Source organism: Rhinopithecus roxellana, chromosome 17 (assembly GCF_007565055.1).
Source record: "Rhinopithecus roxellana isolate Shanxi Qingling chromosome 17, ASM756505v1, whole genome shotgun sequence".
NCBI classification, from domain to species: Eukaryota; Metazoa; Chordata; class Mammalia; order Primates; family Cercopithecidae; genus Rhinopithecus; species Rhinopithecus roxellana.
This window is the reverse complement of record NC_044565.1, coordinates 69,880,869-69,903,730: the sequence shown is the minus strand read 5'-3', so window position 1 is coordinate 69,903,730 and position 22,862 is coordinate 69,880,869. Positions and strand designations below refer to the sequence as shown.

Here is a 22,862-nt window from a genome sequence, read left to right as displayed (position 1 = left end):
GGGAGGGAGGGAGGGAGGGAGGAAGGAAGGAAGGAAGGAAGGAAGGAAGGAAGGAAGGTAGGTTTAAACCACACACCACAAGTTTTTAATGAGATTTAATGAGAAACTTTAGATTTAAAAAATTGTTTATATAAAAATTTTATGACTGCAAAGCACTGAGTTAGCCATTACCCTTTGCTTGGAAAGAAAAAGGAGAAGGTTAGAGAATATTTATCTATTATTTACCATAGAATATAATTTAAATCTATACTTACTCATTTTCCTCTTACAACATAATTAGGTTTCCTTAGAGGTCTGTTTCGGCTCACATCTGTAATCCCAGCACTTTGGGAGGCTGAGGCGGGTGGATCACAAGGTCAGGAGTTCGAGACCAGCCTGGCCAATATGCTGAAACCCCGTTTCCACTGAAAATACAAAAATTAGCTGGGTGTGGTGGCACGTGCCTGTAGTCCCAGCTATTTGGGAGGCTAAGGCAGAAGAATCGCTTGAACCCGGGAGGCGGAGGTTGCAGTGAGCTGACACCGTGCCACTGCACTCCAGCCTGGGGGACAGGGCAAGACTCTGTCTCAAAAATGAAAAACAAAACGGGGTGGGCAAAGAGTTTTTCTGTTTGCTGTGATAGTTATCTTCCAAGAGTTTGTAAAACTATATAACCTTTCAATTGTGCTTGTGATAGAAAACTGCATTTGTTAAAATGTGTTGCCGAGAATTGTGTTTATTCATCTAAAGATGAATATTATGTTGGTCGTATGAGGCTGAATTCTATCACAAATATTGTGGTAATTAAACACTATGACCTTACTGATCTTGTATACAATAGATTTAAGGTTACTAAAATTAATGGAAAGCCCAGAAATAAATACACGCTTCTATAGCCAACTGATTTTTGACAAAGGTGCCAAGAATGCACATTGGAGAAAGGACAGTCTCTTCAATAAATGGTGTTGGGAAAACTGCATATCCACATGAAAAGAAGTAACACTAGCCCTCACCTTTCATCATATACAAAAATCAACTCAAAAAGGATTAAAGAGTTAAATGTAAGATCAGAAACTGTGAAACTACTAGAAGAAAACATAGGAGAAATGCCTCGTCACATTGGTCTCAGTAAGAATTTTTTGGATGAGCTCTCAAAAACACAGAAAACAAAAGCAAAAATATATAGATTACATCAAACTAAAAAGCTTCTGCACATCAAAGGAAACAATCAACAGACTGAAGAGACAATCTATGGAATGAGAGAAAATATTTGCAAATTATATATCTAACATGAGGTTAATAAGCAGAATATATAAAGAATTCAAGCCACTCAATAGAAAAAGAAAATAATTCAATTAAAAATGGGTAAAAGACCTAAATAGACATTTTTCAAAAGGCATACAAATGGCCAACCAGTATATGAAAAAATGTTCAACATCGCTAATTATCAGGGAACTGCAAATCAAAACCACAATGAGGATATCATCTCACTCCAGTTATACAATGGCTACAGTCAGCTCTCTATCCATGGGTTCCACATCCATGCATTCAACAAACCAGTTGATCAAAAATATTCAAAAAACAGGCTGGGTGCAGTGGCTCATGCCTGCAATCTCAGCACTTTGGGAGGCCAAAGAAGGCAGATCACTTGAGGTCAGGAGTTTGAGACCAGCCTGGCCAACATAGTGAAACCCTGTCTCTAAAAATAAAAATTTAAAAAACAAACTGCATCTGAACTGAACACTTACAGACTTTTGTCATTATTCCCTGAACAATACCATATCACAGCTATCTACATAGAATTTACATTGTATTAGGCATTATAAGGAATCTAAAGATGATTTAAAGTACAAACATAAGGCAAAGATATTCTGGGTTTGGTTCCAGACCAACGCGATAAAGCAAGTATCACAATAAAGCAAAGTCATATAAACTTTTTGGTTTCCCAGTGCAGATAAGAGTTATGTTTACTATACTGTAGTCTATTAAGTGCATAATAGCATTATGTCTAAAATAAAATGATAATACCTGATTTTAAAATACTGTATTGTGGCCAGGCATGGTAGCTCACTCCTGTAATCCCAGCACTTCCAGAGGCCAAGGTCGGTGGATCACCTGAGGTTGGGAGTTCAAGACCAGCCTGGCTAATATGGTAAAGCCACGTCTCTACTAAAAATATAAAAATTAACAGGATCATGGTAGCGAGCACCTGTAATCCCAGCTACTTGGGAGGCTGAGGCAGGAGAATCGCCTGAACCTGGGAGGCAGAGGTTGCAGTGAGCTGAGATCACACCACTGCACTCCAACCTGGGAGACAAAGCGAGACGCTGTCTCAAAACAAAAATACAAAAAAATAAATAAATAAAAATAAGAATAAAATACTGAATTGCTTAAAAATGCTAACAATGATCTCAGCCTTCAGCAAGTCACAGTCTCTTTGCTACTGCAGGGTCCTCCCTCGATGCTGATGGTTCCTGACTGATTAGCATGGTACTTGCTGAAGGGTGGCATGGCTATGGCAACTTCTTAAAATAAGACAACAATGAAGTCAGCCACATTAATCGCCTTTTCCCTTAGGAAAAATTTCTCTACAGCAGAAGACACTGTCTGATAGAATTGTACTCATAGTAGAACTTCTTTCAAAATTGGAGTCAATCCTCTCAAACCCTAGCGGAGCTTTATCAACTAAGTTTATGAAATATTCTAAAGCCTTTGTTGTCATTTCAACAATGTTCACAGCATCTTAACCAGAAGTAGATTCCATCTCAAGAAATCACTTTCTTTGCTCATCTGTAAGAAGCAACCTTCTTCATCTGTACAAGTTTTATCATGGTATTGTAGCAGTTCAGTCACATTCTCAGGATCCACTTCTAACTCTAGTTCTCTTACTATTTCCAACACATCTCAAGTGATGAGGTGTACTGTCAAAGAGTAATAATATTTTAAAAGGAATCATTTTCTCTGAGCAGTAGTTCTCAACAGTGGCTTTCAGTAAACCATGTGTAAACAGATGATTGTTATTCCACTGTAGAACACAGGCACAGTTAGATTTAGCATAATTCTTATGGGCCTTAGGATTTTCAAAATGATAAATGATCCTTGGCTTCAAATTAGTCACTAGCTGCCTTTGTCCCTAACCAGAAAGTCAGCCCATCCTTTGACGCCAGGCATTGCCTTCTAACTATGACAGTTCTAGATGGCATCTTCTTCCAACATAAGGCTGTTCCATCTACACTGAAAATCTGTTGCTAGGTGTAGCCCTTCATCAATGACATCTTAGCTACATCTGGATTACTTACTGCATCTTCTACATGAGCACTTGCTGCTTCACCTTCCATTTCTGTGTGATAGAAATAGCCTCTTCTTAAATCTCATGAACCAACCTCTGCTAGCTTCAAATTTTCTTCTGCAGCTTCTTCACTTCTCTCAATCTTCTTAGAATTGATGAGAATTAGGACTTGTTCTTGATTAGGCTTTGGCTTAAGGGAATTTTGTGGCTGGTTTGATCTTTCATTCAAACACTAAAACTTTCTCCATATCAGCAATAATTTTTTCACTTTCTCATAATTCATGTGTTCACTAGAGTAGCACTTCTAATTTCCTTCAAGAAATTTTTCTTTGCATTCACAACGTGGTTAACTGTTTGGCCAAGGGGCCTAGTTTTCAGTCTGTCTCAGCTTTCAACATGCCTTCCTCACTAAATTTCATCATTTCCAGCTTTTGATTTAAACTGAGAGGTGTGGGACTCTTCACTGGAACACTCAGAGGACATTGCAAGGTTACTAACTGGCCTAATTTCAATACTGCTGTGTCTCAGGGAATAAGAAGGCCCAAGGAGAGGGAGAAAGGAAAAAGGTCAATCACTAGAGCAATCAGAATATACACATTTATTGATTAAACTCACTATCTTATATGGGTATGTATGGTTTATGGCATCTCAACACAACACAAAAATAGTAACATTCAAGATTACTAGTCACAGATCACCATAACAGAATAATAATGAAAAAGTATGTGGAAATACCTCATGATTTAAAAAGCAAAAATTTTTAAGTTTAAAAAAATAATAATTAAAGAAGTTTGAAATGGTACAAAAATCACCAAAACGTGACACAAAGGCATGAAATAAGCCTATGCTTTGGGGAAATGGCTCTGATAAACTTGCTCAACACAAGATTGCCACAAACGATCAATCAATTTATAAAAAAAAAAAAAAAAAAACACATAATATCCTCGTTGAAGCACAATAAAATGAGGTATGCCTGTACACAGAAAGATAGGCATAGGATATATGTGAATACTATGCCCTTTTATATCAGGGACTTGCACAGGAGGTCTTGGAACCAATCTCTCATGGTTACTGAGGGATGACTGTATTATTAAAAGGAAAAGATCTGGGCATGGTGACGTGTGCCTGTAGTCTCTGGTACTTAGCAGGCTGATGCAGGAAGAACACTTGAGCCCAGGAGTTCAAGTCTAGCCTGGGCAACATAGCAAGACTCTGTCTCAAAAAAAAAAAAAAAAAAAAAAAAAAACGGCCAGGTGCAGTGGCTCACGCCTGTAATCCCAGCACTTTGGGAGGCTGAAGTGGGCAGATGACGAGGTCAAGAGATCGAGACCATCCTGGTCAACATGGTGAAACCCTGTCCCTAATAAAAATACAAAAATTATCCAGGCGTAGTGGTGGGCATCTGTAGTCCCAGCCACTCCAGAGGCTGAGGCAGAAGAATTGCTTGAACCCGGGAGGTGGAGGTTGCAGTGAGCCGAGATCGCATGTGTGTGTATATATGTGTATGTTATATATATACATATATATGTGTTTTTTTTTTTTAAAAAAACTCATCTTTCTAATTCTACAAACTTTTATAAATATAGTTTCCATGGTCAATTACCTTTGCCTTTTATTTGGCTGTGAGCTGCTTAACACTAGAATCTTGACTTGTTTTAGCATAAGAATCGCCATTATATAATGCTCACTTATTATTTATTTATTATAGAACATACTGTGGGCTAACCTAAGTCCCCAATGTATAATGACAATATCCAATAACAGTTTGCTAGAACATAATTATGTTATATGATGAGTGACAGACCTAATACACTAATCACAAATGTTATTAAAGGTTTCCCATGAAGAGCTTATAGTAATGAAAGGATATAGGGTATCAGCAAATGCTTCCTAACATAAACCCATACCACTAGAAAGATGCCTGTGAAGTCACATTATTTTTGTCTCAAGACCGTGGACTGACCACATACACTTATTTGTTCTCTAAGACCCACCCTCCAATCCCATTAAATGATAGTTAATACAGAAAGATAAAATCCCAAACAACAGGAAGATGAAGAGGAAGGGAAGAGAGTAATCAGTAGATGAGAAAGTTTAGCAAATTGCTAGAGATAGAATGCAGATGGAAGTGTAGTACTTGACAAGATATGGCAGAGGAAAGCTTTGGCCTGTAATAATGTGAGGAAGAGGCGGAAGGAAGTCATTTGTCTTAGTAAACCCATAAAAGTTGGTAGTTATCCCATGTTAAGGGGAGGCAAGAGTGAGACACACGACTAAGAACAGGGAGAGTAAGCAAAAGCTCCTCACGGAATAGTCTATCTACCCACCCCCCAAAAATGACAGGGTGACCAGGTATGTATCCCCAGGTATTCACTGAAGAAACAGAACAAACTACGTGAGGAGAGCTAGAACAGTTGACTCACATCTGGCCCATCATTCATCCACACATTCCATAAGCCTTGCTCACCTACTCAGAAGTCCCATTCAGTATTTTATTGTCTATCTTAAACATAAATGAATACCTTTTATTTGAAGAAAACCTATAGAATAAAAGAGGGAAAAACATGATAAACAAAAATATAATCCCTAGGAAAAATTAAAATAATTCAGATAACAGAAGAAAACTTTTTTTAAAAAAATCTATAAATTTTATTTTTTGAAGGATTTTAAAGGACCTATATTCACAAAATAAGAAGATGCTGAGAATGAGAAACAGTGCAAGAAAGAGTTCTTAGAAATTAAGATACGTAATTGTGACTCTAGTAACAAAAAAATTATCAGGTGGGCTAAAGGAAAGGCAGAAGGGTAGAGGGAGGAACAGAATCGGAGCAAGTTATTTGAGAATGAGTTCCAGCAAGATAAGCAGATAACCTGTTTATCAAGAAAATCATTCTACAAAACGTTGAATCTATGATACATAGATTCTACAAAACAAGGTCAAATTCAAAATAATAATAAAGGCAAATCTCACAGTGATAATTATGCAGGAACAGGCCTCCAGAGCAATCATTCAAGCAATTTATAGACAAGGCATAGAAGACAATTACAGATTTAGAATGGACAGTAAGTTATCAATCTTGAAAATGCAAAAGGAAAATAACTGAAGACAAAAGCTGGGAGTTGAAGGAAGAGGAATTGAAGGAAGGGCAGGGGCTAATATATTCATCTTATAAAATGCAGAGGCAAAAGACACAGTATCTATGATTAATGTAAAACTAAAGAGTATACTACCCTAAATGTTCACCATTCTTGCATAGAGATTGTCCTTAAGTAATAACAAAGCTAACTGTGTACCACATACTTACTAAGAATTCTTAGGGGCTATTCATTAACTGTGTAATACAACGTGTAAAGTGATCCATTAAAGGCCGGGCGCGGTGGCTCAAGCCTGTAATCCCAGCACTTTGGGAGGCCGAGACGGGCGAATCACAAGGTCAGGAGATCGAGACCATCCTGGCGAACACGGTGAAACCCCGTCTCTACTAAAGAATACAAAAAACTAGCCGGGCGAGGTGGCGGGCGCCTGTAGTCCCAGCTACTCGGGAGGCTGAGGCAGGAGAATGGCGTAAACCCAGGAGGCGGAGCTTGCAGTGAGCTGAGATCCGGCCATTGCACTCCAGCCCGGGCGACAGAGCGAGACTCCGTCTCAAAAAAAAAAAAAAAAAAAAGTGATCCATTAAAAAAAGTAAGTAAAAATTTTTAAGCTACAGGGTAACCAACACAGGAACCAATAATGGTGATATAATTACATTAAGAAGGAAAAGAAAAAATAGTTAAGGGGTATAGGGAAAATAGGCTGATGCTTCATGTATCAGCACAGGAAGTCGAAAGATAACTGTCTAAAACTGATAAGGCAAGAAACAGAGGCAAAAGTATATTGTTTAAAGATATGGAGATCATCCTCAGAGAGCTAAACTGAAAATTTTTAGAATCTGCAAGTGATTCTCTCAGGAAACTGGACTGGGAGAGAAGACTACTGGTTTCATGTATCAAAAAATTCCAATACTTTTACATTTTTAACCACATGAATTATTTACTTTGATCATTTTTTTTAAATTTAGTTAATAATTTTTTCAAAAAAAAGTAGCAATCAAATCTGTCCTACTATTTCAGACAGGTAAAATTATTTTATATTTTAATGGTTTCCAGAAAATGGTCTAGTAATGCAAGGCTGACAAGTCACCATGTCCAACATTTCTCATTTAATGTGACATTTGATAAATTAGTATCAAGTGATCCTACAGAATACAGTACTAAGAATACAAAATACTATACAGAGTTGTGGCCCCTCCTGGCATGTAATGGTAAAACACACTGGTCCACAGGCCAAAAAGCAGTTTATCCATCTATCCCATGTTTAATATCCACGTTCTCTACTTTTCTTTTTAAGAATAGGAGAACTTTAATAGGCTGTTCACCACAAGTGCAGGTTCAAGAGAGAAAATTCCTGATGAGATTACCAACACTAACCAACCAAAGCCACTGTGATTTCCACACTAGGCTAGAGGTTCAGTATTGTAATAGTGACAGAGAAAAGCTGATACAGCCTAGATGGCTGCTGAAGCTGGTGGGCTAAGTCCAATGACAGATCTTCCATACTATCCATCCAAGATAAAAAAAACTTGTGGTCCAGGAACTCAAGCCAGCCCACAGACACATTAGGTTTAGCCTGCATAATACTGGCCCACACCATGTTTTTAATTTTGAAAAAGTAGCCACATCTAAAACTGACAGAATTCATGTAAAACTTCAGACATCCACCTTCTCTCAATAAATCAGTAGAGGCACTCCCCTTAAGTGACAGCGTGTCCCAATTTGCCATACCTAGCCTGTTTCCCTTACTATGTTACCAATCTAGCCCTTGCAGACCATTTGTATCTCTGATCCTTGCTATAAAGGAGATAACATGTTAATATGGCTAAGCCACGCCAAGAGTTTTTGAGGCAGGACTCTTACACTTCGGTAACAACAGGAGATAGATCAGTGACAAGTCGTGGCACGGCGGTTCCAGATGGGGGTTAGCAGCAGTGATGGACAGCAGCCACTCCTACCTAAAAACTGTTTCTAAATGGCCGGGTATTCTAAAGCAGTGGACTCTTTATTGAGTATTACATAAAAGCCACCTATAGAGAAAAAAACACGTAAAAATTACTGGGCACGCCTAAAAATTAGGAATTTCTGTGCATGCCTATTTAACCACAACTTATTCCCTGCCAACTGCCTTACTTTTAATCAAACTAGAATTGAATGACAGATAAGAAAAGTGGTAAATGCTAGTGATCAATATCTTAGGGGATAACAACTAACAGCTGGAAATGAAAACTAAAGCACAAAGTCCAATAGCTGACACTGTAACCTACATTTTGAGTAAAATAGTCATCGTTTACTTACATTTTAATGTCTCTCCAGCATATGGTATGTGCAGTTTAAATCGGTCACAGTTGGGCCCGGGAGTCAATGATGTGCAGCTTTAAAAAAAATGCAGAAACAAAAGAAAGAAAAGATTTTTTAAAAACAAACTTTAAAAACCCACATATTTATGATACTAAACAAAAAGGGATCTTTATACAGAACAGATTAAAACACTGGCTTACAGAACAAAATAAAAGCCTTTAATAGTCACAGAAGCCAAGACACGAAGACTCGTCCTAAAACAAATAATTCATTTATTTCACGATAAAACTTACATGTGTTCTAACGACAAACATCAACAGTGTGCTTCAACTACTTCTCTCAAAGAGGCGTATATCGACTTTTAAAATTAGGTATAATATCCAAAACACATGTCTACTCTTATGCCAAGAACTGTAAAATAAAAATAGTTTTATGATCATATTTTAAATATGGACTCTTAGCTTTCATTCTGTTACTACAAAAAAGAGCCCACTTTTGGCCTTTTTCTGGTACCAGATGGTTTTCTTTCCTTCCACAAAGGTACAGTGCTTCCTTTAGATTTGGCACACACCATAACTTTCATCTGCAGGAAAGCACAATGCACACTCAATTTCAAGTAAAATGCAAATTTTAAAGGTGGTGGGTAGTCACCCAGGTCTCAACAGTTTCGTATTTTCTTTTTGTTTTGTTTTTCAAGACAAGGTCTCGCTCTCTAGCCCAGGCTGGAGTGCAGTGATGCAATCTCTGCTCACTGCAGCCTCAATCTCCCAGGCTCAAGCGATCCTCCCACTTCAACTTCCCAAGCAGCTGAGACCACAGGTGCACACCACCACACCTGGCTTTTTTTTTTTTTTAAAGAGAGGCAGTCTCACTATGTTACCCAGGGTGGTCTCAAACTCCTGGGCTCAAGTGGTCCTCCTCCCATCTAGCCTTCCAAAGTGTCAGGATCATAGGTGTGAGCCACTGAACCTGGCCTAGTTTTTTTTAATCTATTATTTCACAGAGTTATACAATGTTTCTTGTTTTCACAGATTTGTTATACAAAATAATGTGTTATCTTAGAAGTCATAAGTTCAACTGCATAACAGCTGCATAGGCTTCATAAGTTAATAAAATATTAATATGAAGTCAATTGAGAAAGTAATATGTCTTCATTTTGTTTTAAAAAGATGAGATTTTTAATGTATAAATGAAAGCAAGGAGGCTAATTTTCTTTCGTAATTCCAAAACTGGCTGTGAAGCAATTCTAAAAAAGAACCTATAGAAGTAATTTAACGGATGGATGCATAGTTAAAATGTACAACTTCCCTACATGGCAACTTGGGCAAGAGTCATTTAAAAATAAATTCAAAAAATTTTGACTTTAAGTAATTCAGACCCCACATTAGATTTACTATTACTTTTTCCCAAAACGACTTGAATGTGAAAGGGAAAAGAACTAGACAGTGGCTAGGCGCGGTGGCTCACACCTGTAATCCCAGCACTTTGGGAGGCCAAGGCAGGCAAATCACTTGAGGTCAGGAGTTCAAGACCAGCCTGGCCAACATGGTGAAACCCCATCTTTACTAAAAATTCAAAAATTAGGCCAGGCGCAGTGGCTCACACCTGTAATCCCAGCCCTTTGGGAGGCTGAGGCAGATGGATCACGAGGTCAAGAGACACATATAAAGACCATCCTGACCAACATGGTGAAACCCTGTCTCTACTAAAAATACAAAAATTAGCTGGGCATGGTGGCAAGCGCCTGTAGTCCCAGCCACTCACTTGGGAGGCTGAGGCAGGTGAATCGCTTGAACCCAGGAGGCGGAGGTTGCAGTGAGCCGAGATCCCGCCACTACACTTTAACCTGGGCACAGAGCAAAACTCCATCTCAAAAAAAAAAAAAAAATTAGCCAGGCATGTTGGCATGCACCTGTAATCCCAGCTACTCGGAAAGCTGAGGCAGGAGAATCGCTTGAACCTGGGAGGTAGAGGCTGCAGTGAGCCAAGATTGCACCACTGTGCTCCAGCCTGGATGACAGAGTGAGACTCTGTCTCAAAAAAGAAAAAAAAAAAAAAAAAAACAGAAACTTTAACAAGGATATGTTTAACATAAATCACTAAGTTGATTATTCCTCATTATCTTCAGGGGTCAATAAAAATACCAGTTTACAAACTAAACAACAAAGCTGCACCAGCAACTGAATGGTAACCTATTTTTATATTTCACAGGTTTTTTTTTTTTTTTTTGAGATGGAGTCTCTCTTTGTCGCCCAGGCTGGAGTGCAGTAGCCGGATCTCAGCTCACTGCAAGCTCCGCCTCCCAGGTTCACGCCATTCTCCTGCCTCAGCCTCTGGAGTAGCAGGGACTACAGGCGCCCACCACCGCGCCCAACTAGTTTTTCTTTTTTTTTTTTTTTTTTTGTATTTTTTAGTAGAGACAGGGTTTCACCGTGTTAGCCAGGATGGTCTCAATCTCCTGACCTCGTGATTCGCCCGTCTCGGCCTCCCAAAGTGCTGGGATTACAGGCTTGAGCCACCACGCCCGGCCTATATTTCACAGGTTTTAAGAATACTTTCTCATTTTCCTTTCAATATAAAAAAATTCCTCAGAGTACATTTTAGCGGCATCATATTTCCGTTTTAGTATAATCTTTTCTACTCCACAACACAGTTGTTATTTTAAAAGACTATAGAAAACACGTAAATTCTAACATTATAAAATGTAATCTAATGATGGTAATGAGCATCATGTCATTAAGAGCACGCTGCTATGAACCCTATAAGCAACACTAAGATTTTTCCTTTTCTATTGCATTCAACTGCAATGCTTTAAATTTATGAAAAACATCATCCACAATCAAGGATCTTTTTGGGGCTTGGGGATCAAATTATCTAACTACATAGCTTAAAGACTGAAGTTATTAGTAGTACAGGAAATCCTCAGGATTAATCTGATTCCAGTTTGTTTGAATAACTCACTTCTTCTTCAATGAGAAATTGTTTTTTTCCCGAATGGTTACACTCATTGTTGGGCCACACTTTTTATTATATACTTTAACCAGGACTGGTTAAGTGATTTTGTGCCCTGCCACGTCACCTTCCTCCCTTACTACATCAACAGCTGGTTCCAGCAACCTCAGTGTATTAAAAGCTACATTTCTAAGGGAGATAGGAAGAGATTTGCTAAAGGATACAAAATTACAGCAAGATAAGAGGAATCCGTTCTAGTGTACTACACCACTGTAGATGACTAGAGTTAACAATAATAAACAGTTTCAAATAGCTAGGAGGAGGATATTGACTGTTTATATCACAAATAAATGATAAATGTTTGAGATGAGGATATGCTAATTACCCTGATCTTATTACTATACACTATATGTATCAAAACATCATTGTGTACCCCATAAATATGTACAATTCTTATGTGTCGACTAAAAAATTAAAATTTTATGAAGAAAAAAGTCTATTTCTCTATCTCTGTTTTTCATTCACTGATTTGTTTCATTTAGATAAGATTTACCAAGCATTGCTCTACGTGTTAGGATTACAGGATGGATGAGACAAAGAAGATCTACGGTCTCATGGGACTTAAATTCTAGCAAGGGAAAAAGAAAATGATAAACAAGAGACAAACATATAAAGATGGTTTAGGATTGCTAAATGCTATGAGGAAAATAAAACAGGGAGCTGCACTGAAGCAGGAGCTACTTTACACTGGAAGATCAAAGAGGACCTCTGGAGGAGGTGAAATCTGAAAACTGAACAACACAAAGTGGCCCACCATGCCAAGTTCTGGGATAGAGCATTCCAGGCAGAGGAAACAGCTGGTGCAAAGGTGTGAAGGCAGGAACAAGCTTGGTACATCTGGGGAAGAAATCTTGATATATCTGGGCAATGCGGCTGGAGCACAGCAAATGAGGGAGAGAAGAGCAAAAGATTAGGACACAGTAAATGAGGGAGAGGGGGCAAAATCAAGGGACAGATTACACGGGGCCTGCAAGTGGTTACAATTCATTCAGCTTTTATGCCAAGCACAAAGGAGGGTTTTGAGCAGAAGGGTAAAAACATCTATGTTTTTAAAATATCACTTTGTCTACTGTATAGAAGAAAAAAAAAGACCACGAGAGATAAAATGAACACAGCCAGACCAGATAGGAGACCATTTTAGTCAAGAAAGATGATGGAACAAAACCAACATGCATTTGTAGATGGTATTACGTACTTCTCTGCTATCTACAGAGAGCCTTGCCTGTCCATTTTCTAGCTCTGGTGCAGTGATAATGCTGCCGCTTTAGTAAACATTCACTTCACAGTCTTCAGTGAGGAGATAGTCTTCTGTGATGTGGGGGTTGAGCAGAGTGTAGCCCACTTGGCAGAAAAGGCCCACACTCAGGCACATGAGAGCAAGAATGGTGCTGGAAACGAACGAACAGGGTCACAGAGGGCAGAAAGCATTCCCTTCAGCCTCTCACCTTCAGTCATGGAAAGGAGTGTTTCAGGGTATGGTTATCCACCTGGAATGGGATGAGGAGCTCTGCTGCCCAAAGTCTCTACTATTTCAGGAAAGACATCGCTACGTAGCTGGCTATAAGGGACAGGGACTGCAAACCTCTAAGAGTTGTAGGAAGGCCAGGGCAGCTGGGAGAAATGTGGATGAGTCTTGTGTTTACCCTCCCCAGGGATGCTACTGGTCTCACCAGGTTTTTCAATCTCCATTGGGACTGAAAACCCAATGCAGGTAGGATAATAATAATAATAACCACTTTAGATCTGAAAAAAGAAAGAAAGATGATGGATCCTTGGACTAGGGTAACAGCAGTGGAGACGAGACAAATGGATTTTTTGAACAAGGCTGACTAGGAAAGAAGCATGTTTAAGGAAAAGAAAATGAAGAGCTTAAAGTGTGAGATGATAGCCAAATCTTCTACGGAAACAGTCAGGTTAATGGGTGGGCTAGCCAATCTATAAGGGCCACTAAAATGTCACAGAAAAGACAGAAGAAAAATTTACAAAACCTCACCTTAGTGTTTTATGATATTGGAAAGATCACTTACTTGAAGTGGGAATGCGGGAGAGGGGTATGAAGAGTAATACTTCCCAAAAGCACACTTAAGTCAAAATTATAATCTCCAGTTAGCTGCAGGGATTCTGCTTTGCTGAGAGGAATATACAAATGTGGGGCCAAGAGCCAAAGTGCTCAAGGCAACAGAGGAAAGCTGCCATTAGTAGGTCTCTTTCTCCTAAGTGGCATTCAGCTTGTCTTCCAATGAAATGTTGGGCAAATTATTTAAGATACGTTACATTCTATCTTCCTTATATTACGTAGGATAAATAGGTTTACAAGAAACAAACCAATGCCATGTACGTAAAGTTTCTTCTAAGATTAAACTAAAATGTTTCCTCTTCTTAAGTTACCTGTGTCTAAAATTGGTTTGGTCATGTTCTTTAATTTACTGTGAAAATTCATGTTGCACAAGAGGAGGGTACTTGTTTTTCCGTTAATCAAAAAAGAGCATGGGGGCAGGGTGTGGTGGTTCACACCTGTAATCTCAACACTTTGGGAGGCTGAGGCAGGCAGATCACCTGAGGTCAGGAGTTCAAGACCAGCCTGGCCAACATGATGAAACCCCATCTTTACTAAAAATACAAAAATTAGCCGGGTGTGGTGGTGCATGCCTGTAGTCCCAGCTACTAGGGAGGCTGAAGAAGGAGAATCACTTGAACCCAGGATACGGAGGTTGCAGTGAGCTGAGATTATGCCGCTGCATTCCAGCCTAGGCAACAATGCAAGACTCCATCTCAAAAACAAAATACAAACAAAAAAAAAGAGCATGGGTGAGCTTTCCTCTGTTGCCTTGAGCAGTTTGACTTGGCCCCAAATCTGCATATTCCTCTCAGTAAAACAGAAGGCCTGCTGCTAACTGGAGACTACCATTTTGACTTGATTGTGCTTTTGGGGAGTATTACCCACTCCTGTCCCCACTTCAAGTAAGTGATCTTTCCAGCGTCATACAGCACTAAGGGGAGTTTGGGTAAACTTTAAACCCACAGTAATGTTTAAAAAGCTTTAAAAATACATGGAAATAGTATGATCCACTTATGGAAAAAGGATACTTGTAAGTATGTATATCTACACATATAAACAGATTTCAGAAGGAGAGTAACCAAAAGGTGGCCAGATTTGAAATGATTTTTACAACAACATTCTTCTAATTACCTTCCTGCATTTCTTTTTTTTTTTTTTTTTCTTGAAACAAGGTCTTGCTGTCACCCAAGCTGGAGTACAGTGGTGCGATCACAGCTCACTGAAGCTTCAAACTTCCGAGCTCAGGCGATCCTCCCACCTCAGCCTCCCAGGTAGCTGGGACCACAGGCACACGCCACCACACTTGGCTAATTTTTTGTATTTTTAGTAGAGGCAAGGTTTCACCATGTTGCCCAGGCTGGTCTCAAACTCCTGGAATTAAGTGATCCTCCTGCCTCAGCCTCCCAAAGAGCTGGGATTATAGGCATGAGCCACTGCACCCAGTTGCTTTCTGCATTGTTTTGATTTTTATAATGAACACGAACTATGAACTATTTTACTATTATAATTTTTTTAGGAGACAGTATCTTGCTCTAGAGCCCAGGCTGGAGTGCAGTGGTACAATTATAACTCGCTGCAGCCTTGAACATCTGGGCTCAAAGAATCCTCCCACCTCAGTTTCCCAAGTAGCTGGGACTACAGAAGCACCACCACACTCGGCTACATTTTTTTTTTCTTTTTGAGACAGGATCTCAGGGCTTTGCCCAGGCTGCTCTCGAATTCCTGACCTCAAGCAATCTTCCCACCTCAACCTCCCAAAGTCTGGGATTATAGGCATGAGCCATGGTTCTCGGACACAATTATAAAGTATTTTAAGGCTAAATACAACCCTTTCCTATTTGACTAAGAAAACTTGGCTATGATGGCCTGATTTTATCTTTTCCTTTTAAAGTACTTCACCACTTTTCAGAAGTAAAGAATTCAGAGTGATATACTAATGAACAGTCTTCAAGTAAAGCATATGAAAGTCTTTATATTGTGATATCACGAAACTTCACATTTCTAACATTTATTATCTTTCACAGTTTCTTTGGGTCGGAATTTGGGAATGGCTTGGCTGGGCAGTTCTAGCTTAAGGTCTCCCATGAAACTGCTGTCATGAATCAGTAATAGATAACCAATACAGCAGGGAAATTCACTCATCTAGAAAGCCATTTCCTTATACAAGTATGAAAAAACTAGTAAAGAAAAAGCTACTGGCTACATTAAAATCATATTTATAGAATGGCAACTTGTCCTCACACATAGTTAGAGCCAAGGTTGAAAAAGCCAATATTCCAAATTGAATCACTTTTAATTCAAAAATTATTTTTAAGTGATTTTAAAATTGCTGACAGTTGAGTATAATTTCAAATTTGTGTCTCAACTATATTTCATCAGTGTTCACTGTGTGTCTAGCACTAAGTGTTAGGAATATAGCAGTAACATGTTAGAACAAAAAACATATCTTGGTGTTAGAGTGTAGAAAGGATTTTGGATAAAAACTATACTGTAAAAATGTATCTTTTACCAATTTCAAAGTACCGAAATATACCAGGAATGCACTGTTTTAAAGTTTAACATGTGGGTGAACAAAGGGAGTTAAACTCACATTATACAGATTATGAAAGTGGGAATTATCAAGCGGGAATTCTTGATAGCATCAAAGGAGGTAGTTTACTCTAGTACTTTATCACAGAAATGGCAGTTAATCATTGACGCAATAAAATGCTGAGCGTAAGAACCTTCGCACATTCTCATCTGTTCAGTCTCTTATTTTACATTTAATCACATGACTCCAAGTATTATTTGTCTGTTTTTCTCATTGTGGCTTGTTTTCTCAACCAGATCATAAGATTCTCATGTAAAGAGCTACGTTATACTCTTTTTTAAGTAAGTCCTAGTATAGCACCTAGCACAGTGCTACGTATCCAGCACTGATGAAATTTTAGCATATTACTAACACTCATGAACTAAACTCAAGAACTGTCATTTTACAGATGACGACATCAAAGAGCAACGGGTCTCACTGGCACTCTGGGATTGGAAACCACTTCCAGGACACTCTAACCATATCTTAGTCTCCATGGCCCAGGCAACTTTAAATCTCCAGTGTCTAGCACTGATATCCAGGAGGTGAACACTCCAACAACTGTGTATGAGGATAAAGGTTTGCTGAATGAATGCATACATCTTGACTCCTAGTGTTTGTACTCTTTTCATGATTTAAAAAAAAAAAAAAAAAAAAAGACTGTTGATTTAACTGGAATTGGGATGAGGTGTTTATCCTCACCTCCAAGAAGGGCAAAGTGTGATTATTTGTGGAAGGTCTGCCCTTTGAAGAGGTGTACACACAACTCAGAACTTAAACTTTAAATTATTACCTTAAATTATTATATTTCCACAATAAACAAATAACAGCAGCTAATATTTGTCGGGCATTTACTACGCAGCAGGCACTATTCTAAGTATAGTATTCTAAATATATTAAACTATTTAAACTTACAGCAACCTTGTCCAAGGTAGGTGCTGTTATTACCTACAATTTACAGACCAGGGCACTGAGGCACGTAGATGCTATGTAACTTGCTAGTGAGTGACAGAGCTGGGATCCAAACCCAGTATGTCTGCCTCCATGGCCTACTTTCTTAATTACTATATTAAACCATCTCTCAATAATTTAAGAGAAAACCATCAGATTAATGAGATATCTTATGATTGGTGAATTATAAATCATAATTAGTGACTTATAAAGATTTATAACTTTAAATCTTATAATTGATGAACTATAAATGTTTTCAACAAATGGTATTTTATTAAGTACCTAGAAAAATGAGAAGTAAAAGATGACAAAATATTGCCAAAAAGAAGTTCTATTACATGTGTTCTAATGAAAAGAAAATTATTTATCAGTAATAAGTGTAAACACTGTAAACATGTCACTCAAGGCTACAAGAGAGGGAACAAGGCCCCTGTAACTTGATGACATAGACTCTACAATGATGACACTGTTCATTGATTTAGCAAACTCTTTATATAAATAAACTGTAAGTAAATAATGAAAGGTAAATTTGGATTTGACTCCTCTTTAAATTATCACTTGTTCCTAGTTACTGAGATCCAACTCAAATTTTAAGGTTTCACTATAAAAAATAAAAGTAGGCAAATTTTACTATACTTTATAGGCTTTTTAGTGACAGCCAAGAACTAATTTTAGATTAACAAAGCTATATGAAGATATTCTACAACCTTTAAAACATTAGCAGTTTTAATATAAGAAAATATATTCTTTCTGGATTAATAGGGCTAACCCTGTTTTTTGATACACTGTCTGGAAAAAATAATGACTTAGACCATTTCTACTCTTCAAGTCACCTAAAAAGAACAAAGTAGATGAGTCCAGGGTTCCTTCCCTGAGTCTACGTCAGTTTCCTTTACCCTGACTATTAATTTAACATTTGGCATGTGTCCTACATAGTTTCCTGTTTTCTTGATAGTGACGTTTGTGCTAAACCAACAATATTTAATATCAGCTGAGAAGGAAGTCTTCAACTTTGGCAACCTAAAATAAAAAGTGACTCTCAAATAAAATATGCTCAAAGATCGATATGTGGCCTTTTTAAAAAGGTCACATATTACAGTAAATTACTGTTAACTAATATTAACTACATTTTCATCTTTTAGAATTTATTTTCTCTGAATTAAATCTAACATCAATTACTCAGTTTCAAAAATTATCATGGTTTCTAGACTGGATGCAGAAGTAAAGAAGCTAGAAGACTGACAAAGGGTATCTTAACATCTATCTAAATAATCTAAAACATGGGCATTTTATCTGCAAAGGCATCTGAACTGGTTCACGGAATCTTAAATATTCAGCCTTGAAAGGGCTATAATTACACCCCATCTAACTGGCCGGATCAAAATCCACAAGGTCAAGTCTTAGACCCTTTTACAAGCAAAAAGTACAAATTAAAATTGGTAAAAGAATACAGAATTGCATTCAGATAGATTTTCTACATTGATTTTCAGGGGAATGGAGCTATGCATTTGATGACATATGATATTCTTGATACATCAAGTATATTCTATCTCTAAAGCCTAAAAACTATGGCTAGACCCTACTAGAAAAATGATACATTTAATACTTAGCATAGGATTCCAAAATGCCATCACCAAAATAAGTGACTCAGCCCAGAATGTTTTAAAAATTACAAAATTAAAATATTCAAGAAAATGTGTTTGCCAGTTCATGTGGCGTCAACTGTTATTCTCAGCTTCCATGCCATATCTCCATTTATAAATGATAAACTTCAACTCTACTTTAGAGTAGGAAGTATTTTTAAATGTTGGTAGGTGTCCCTATAACAAAAATGTAGTTTAAATTACAATATGGTTTCAGTAGGAATGATGGGCTCACATACTGTTTTTAACAGCTAACTAGAAGGGGGAAAAAATCCTTTAACTTTTTCAGACAGATGCTTAGCTTATTAATTTTCAACCTCTCTTCTTTTCTAATATGTGCATTTAATTAACTCTGCTAAGAGAATAAGAGGAAATTAATGGGATTATCTCAGTAAGTACAAGTGCTTGATAAAATTAAACATCCATTCCTAATTTTAAAAGCTCTCTATAAACTGGGATAAAAGGGAAGTCCTTAATCTGATAAAGGCTATCTATAAAAAACTTAAAGCAACATCATACTTAAAAATAAAACACTGAAATTTTTTTCTTTGAGATAGAGGATGAGACAAGAATACCAGCTCTTATCACTTTTATTCAACATTGTACTGGAGGCCTAGCCAGGATGGAGGAAATAAGGGGTATAGAAATTGGAAAAGAAGAAATAGAACTTACGTTTTTGCAAAAAATGTGACTGTGCACATAGAAAATTTTGTAAACGTTTAGAAAATTTTGTGCACTACTGGAATGAATATGTGGGTTTAGCAAAGTTGTTAGAGCATACATAGAAGTCAACTGTATTTCCATATACCATCAACAGTTAGAAAATAAAACTTTTAGAAAGATGCCATCTAAAATAATATCAAATGATCAAATACATAGAAATAAATGTTACAATAGATGTGTAAGATCGCTATGCAGAAAGCTATTATTAAGAAGAAAATAAGTAAATAAATAAACAGAGATATCATGTTCATGGATTAAAAGACTCATAATGAGGCTGGGCACAGTGGCTCATGCCTGTAATCTTAGCAAGTTAGGAGGCCGAGTTAGGCGAATCACTTGAGCTCAAAAGTTTGAGACCAGCCTGGGCAACATGGATAAATCTTGTCTCTACAAAAAAATACCAAAAAATTAGTGGGCATGGTGGCATGTGCCTGTAGTACCAGCTACTTGGGAGTCTGTGGTGGGAGGATCACCTGAGCCAGCGAGGTCGAGGCTGACACGGAGTGAGACTCTGTTTCAAAAAAAAAAAATGACTCATAATGAAGAGTTGTCAGTTCTGCCTAAATTGATCTGGAATCTGAAAGGCAGATTCTAAAATACAAATGGAATGCCAAGAACCTAGAATAGATCCGATTATCTTGAAGAAGAAAAACTCGATAGGACTATTCACAATAAACAAAAGGTAGAAGCAATCCAAGTGTCCATCTATGGATGAATGGATAAACAAAATGTGGTCCTATACATTATATATACATCATACTATACATCTATATACACACACACAATGGAATGGAATACTATCCCGCCTTAAAAAGGAAGGAAATGTTGACACATGCTGCAACATGGATACATCTTGAGGGCCTTATGCTAAGTGAAATAAGCTAGTCAAAAAAGGACAAAGACTATGTGATTCCACTTACATGAGTTATCTCAAGTAGTCAAATTCATAGTCAGAGAAAGTAGAACGGTAGTTGTAACGGGTTAAGGAGAGAGGGAAATAGGAAGCCATAGTCTAATGGGTACAGAGTTTCAGATGGATAGTAGTAATGATTGCACTACAATGTGAATAAACTTAATGCCACAGAACTGTAGGCTTAAAAATGATTAAAATAGTAAATTTATGTTATATGTATTTTACCACAATAAGAAAAACCTTGGTAGGAAATTTGCTCTACTGGATTTCAAAATTTACCATAAACGTTAGTAATTAAAATATTGATGTTGGTACAAAAATAGACAAACCAGTAAAACAGAATAAAGAGTCCAGAGACAGACCCTCACATTTCTGGACACTTAATTTATGGCAAAAGCATTTCTTCCATTAGTATCTACGTATTTTTTCAGATTTCTTTTTCAGGTATGGCAGGTGAAAATACCACATTATAAGTAATACAAATTATTTTTACAGTGTTGCTTATTTTATCTTTATATCATTTTTAGCTTATATTTTATGTATGTTTTATAATCTATAAATATATTTTTACAAGTAAATATACATGTAGCAGAGGTACACAATAAAATGATTTGAGGTGTGCTATAATCTGAATGTTTGTGGCCCCTCAAAATTCCTATTGGATCTAATCCCCAACGTGTTGGTATTAAGAGGTAGGGCCTTTGGGAGCTGACTAGGTCATAAAATGGAGGCCTCATAAATAGGATTAGTGTCCTTATAAAAGAGGCCTGAGGGAGCCTGTCTGCCCCTTTGCCCTTCTGCCATGGAAGGACACACAGAAGGCACCATCTATGAGGAACAGGCCCTCACCAGACGCAATCTACCGGAGCCGTGATCCTGGACTTTATAGCCTCCAGAACTGTGAGCAAGAAACTTCTGTTGTTTACAAATTACCCAGTCTAAGGTATTTTGTTATGGCAACCCAAACTGACTAAGACAGGGTGCATAATAAAAAAAAAAGTTTGGGCCGGGCGTAGTGGCTTACGCCTGTAATTCCAGCACTTTGGGAGGCTGAGGCGGGCAGATCATGAGGTCAAGAGATCGAGACCATCCTGGTCAACATGGTGAAACTCTGTCTCTACTAAGAACACAAAAATTAGCTGGGCGTGGTGGCACGTGCCTGTAGTCTCAGCTACTTGGGACACTGAGGTGGGAGAATCACTTGAACCCGGGAGGCAGAAGTTGCAGTGAGCCCAGATCACGCCATTGCACTCCAGCCTGGCAACAGAGCAAGACTCTGTCTCAAAAAAAAAAAAAAAAAAAAGTTTGGAGTCATCATTGCCATAAGAGTTATACAAAGGAGTCTCTATTCTCAAGAACTTGTAATCAGAAGACAAAAATCAAACTATGAAAGTCATACAACACAATTTAAATAACAAGTCAAGACAACAATAGATACAAGTCACAAAGCAATTAACATGATTAATTGCCAAATTAGTTGTTAAAGAAAATAAACACAATAGGAGCGAAGAGAGCAGAAAAACCACTTTTAGCTTGGGTAACCAAGGAAGGTTCACTGGAATACAACTGGCTTCTAAGAATGCATAGGATCTGGCCAAGTGAGGGGAAGGAGAAATAGTTATGGGCAATTGTCCTTAAGTAAGGGCAAAACCTAAGAGACAGGCACTGCTAGACTGAAAACTCTAAGAAGAAAGAGAACGCATTAAACCCTGGATCCCTCAGAGTCCAGCAGCATACCTGCTGGCACATAGGAAGTACCTGAAAGCTATTTCATAAATACTGAAAGTGAGCAAGGTGGAGCTGGAGTGGACAAGGTCAAACAAGCTACAGAAATGTCCTGGACTGTTTGCTATTCCAACTGTGGAAATGCTGGTGATTATTACTCATATTAGTAAATGTTATATAAGAGATCCCCAGGGACAAGGCCAACTTAAATACCATTTTCATACATTCAGTGTACAGCGTTATTTTATAAGAAGTAATTTTTATACTAAACACCTACTAATTTTCCAATGAAAATATTCCTGTAAACTTTTTAGGCCACTGTTTTTATGCCTTGATCCAAAACATGTCCTAAATGGATGTGCTGCCTATTCCCTGAACTCTGGGGCTCATATTTTATATTATTTGCATACTATTTATCTAAATCCCATAGAAATTCCTGATCCATATAGGGAAGGCCTAAGGAGTATTTACCGTGGCATGCCCCAGTAGCTCAGATTCTCAAGGGAATCAACTAGCAGAGCTTTGATCTCACCCTGATTAGCTCTCATGCTACATGCTTTATTTATGTTTATATCTCAATAATGCCTCACACTTACTTGGTGCTC

General features: G+C 37.9%; 1 protein-coding gene across 4 annotated transcripts in view; it reads right to left on the bottom strand.

Moving 5' to 3' along the window:
* BABAM2 (BRISC and BRCA1 A complex member 2) overlaps positions 1-22,862 on the bottom strand; it is a 451,290-nt gene that overhangs the window by 403,013 nt on the left and 25,415 nt on the right. For all 4 annotated transcript variants that reach the window (XM_030920637.1, XM_030920638.1, XM_010371190.2 and 1 more), the window contains one exon: positions 8,660-8,736. In XM_030920637.1, coding sequence (XP_030776497.1) covers positions 8,660-8,736 — 77 coding nt within the window. The remainder of the gene's footprint in view (positions 1-8,659; positions 8,737-22,862) is intronic.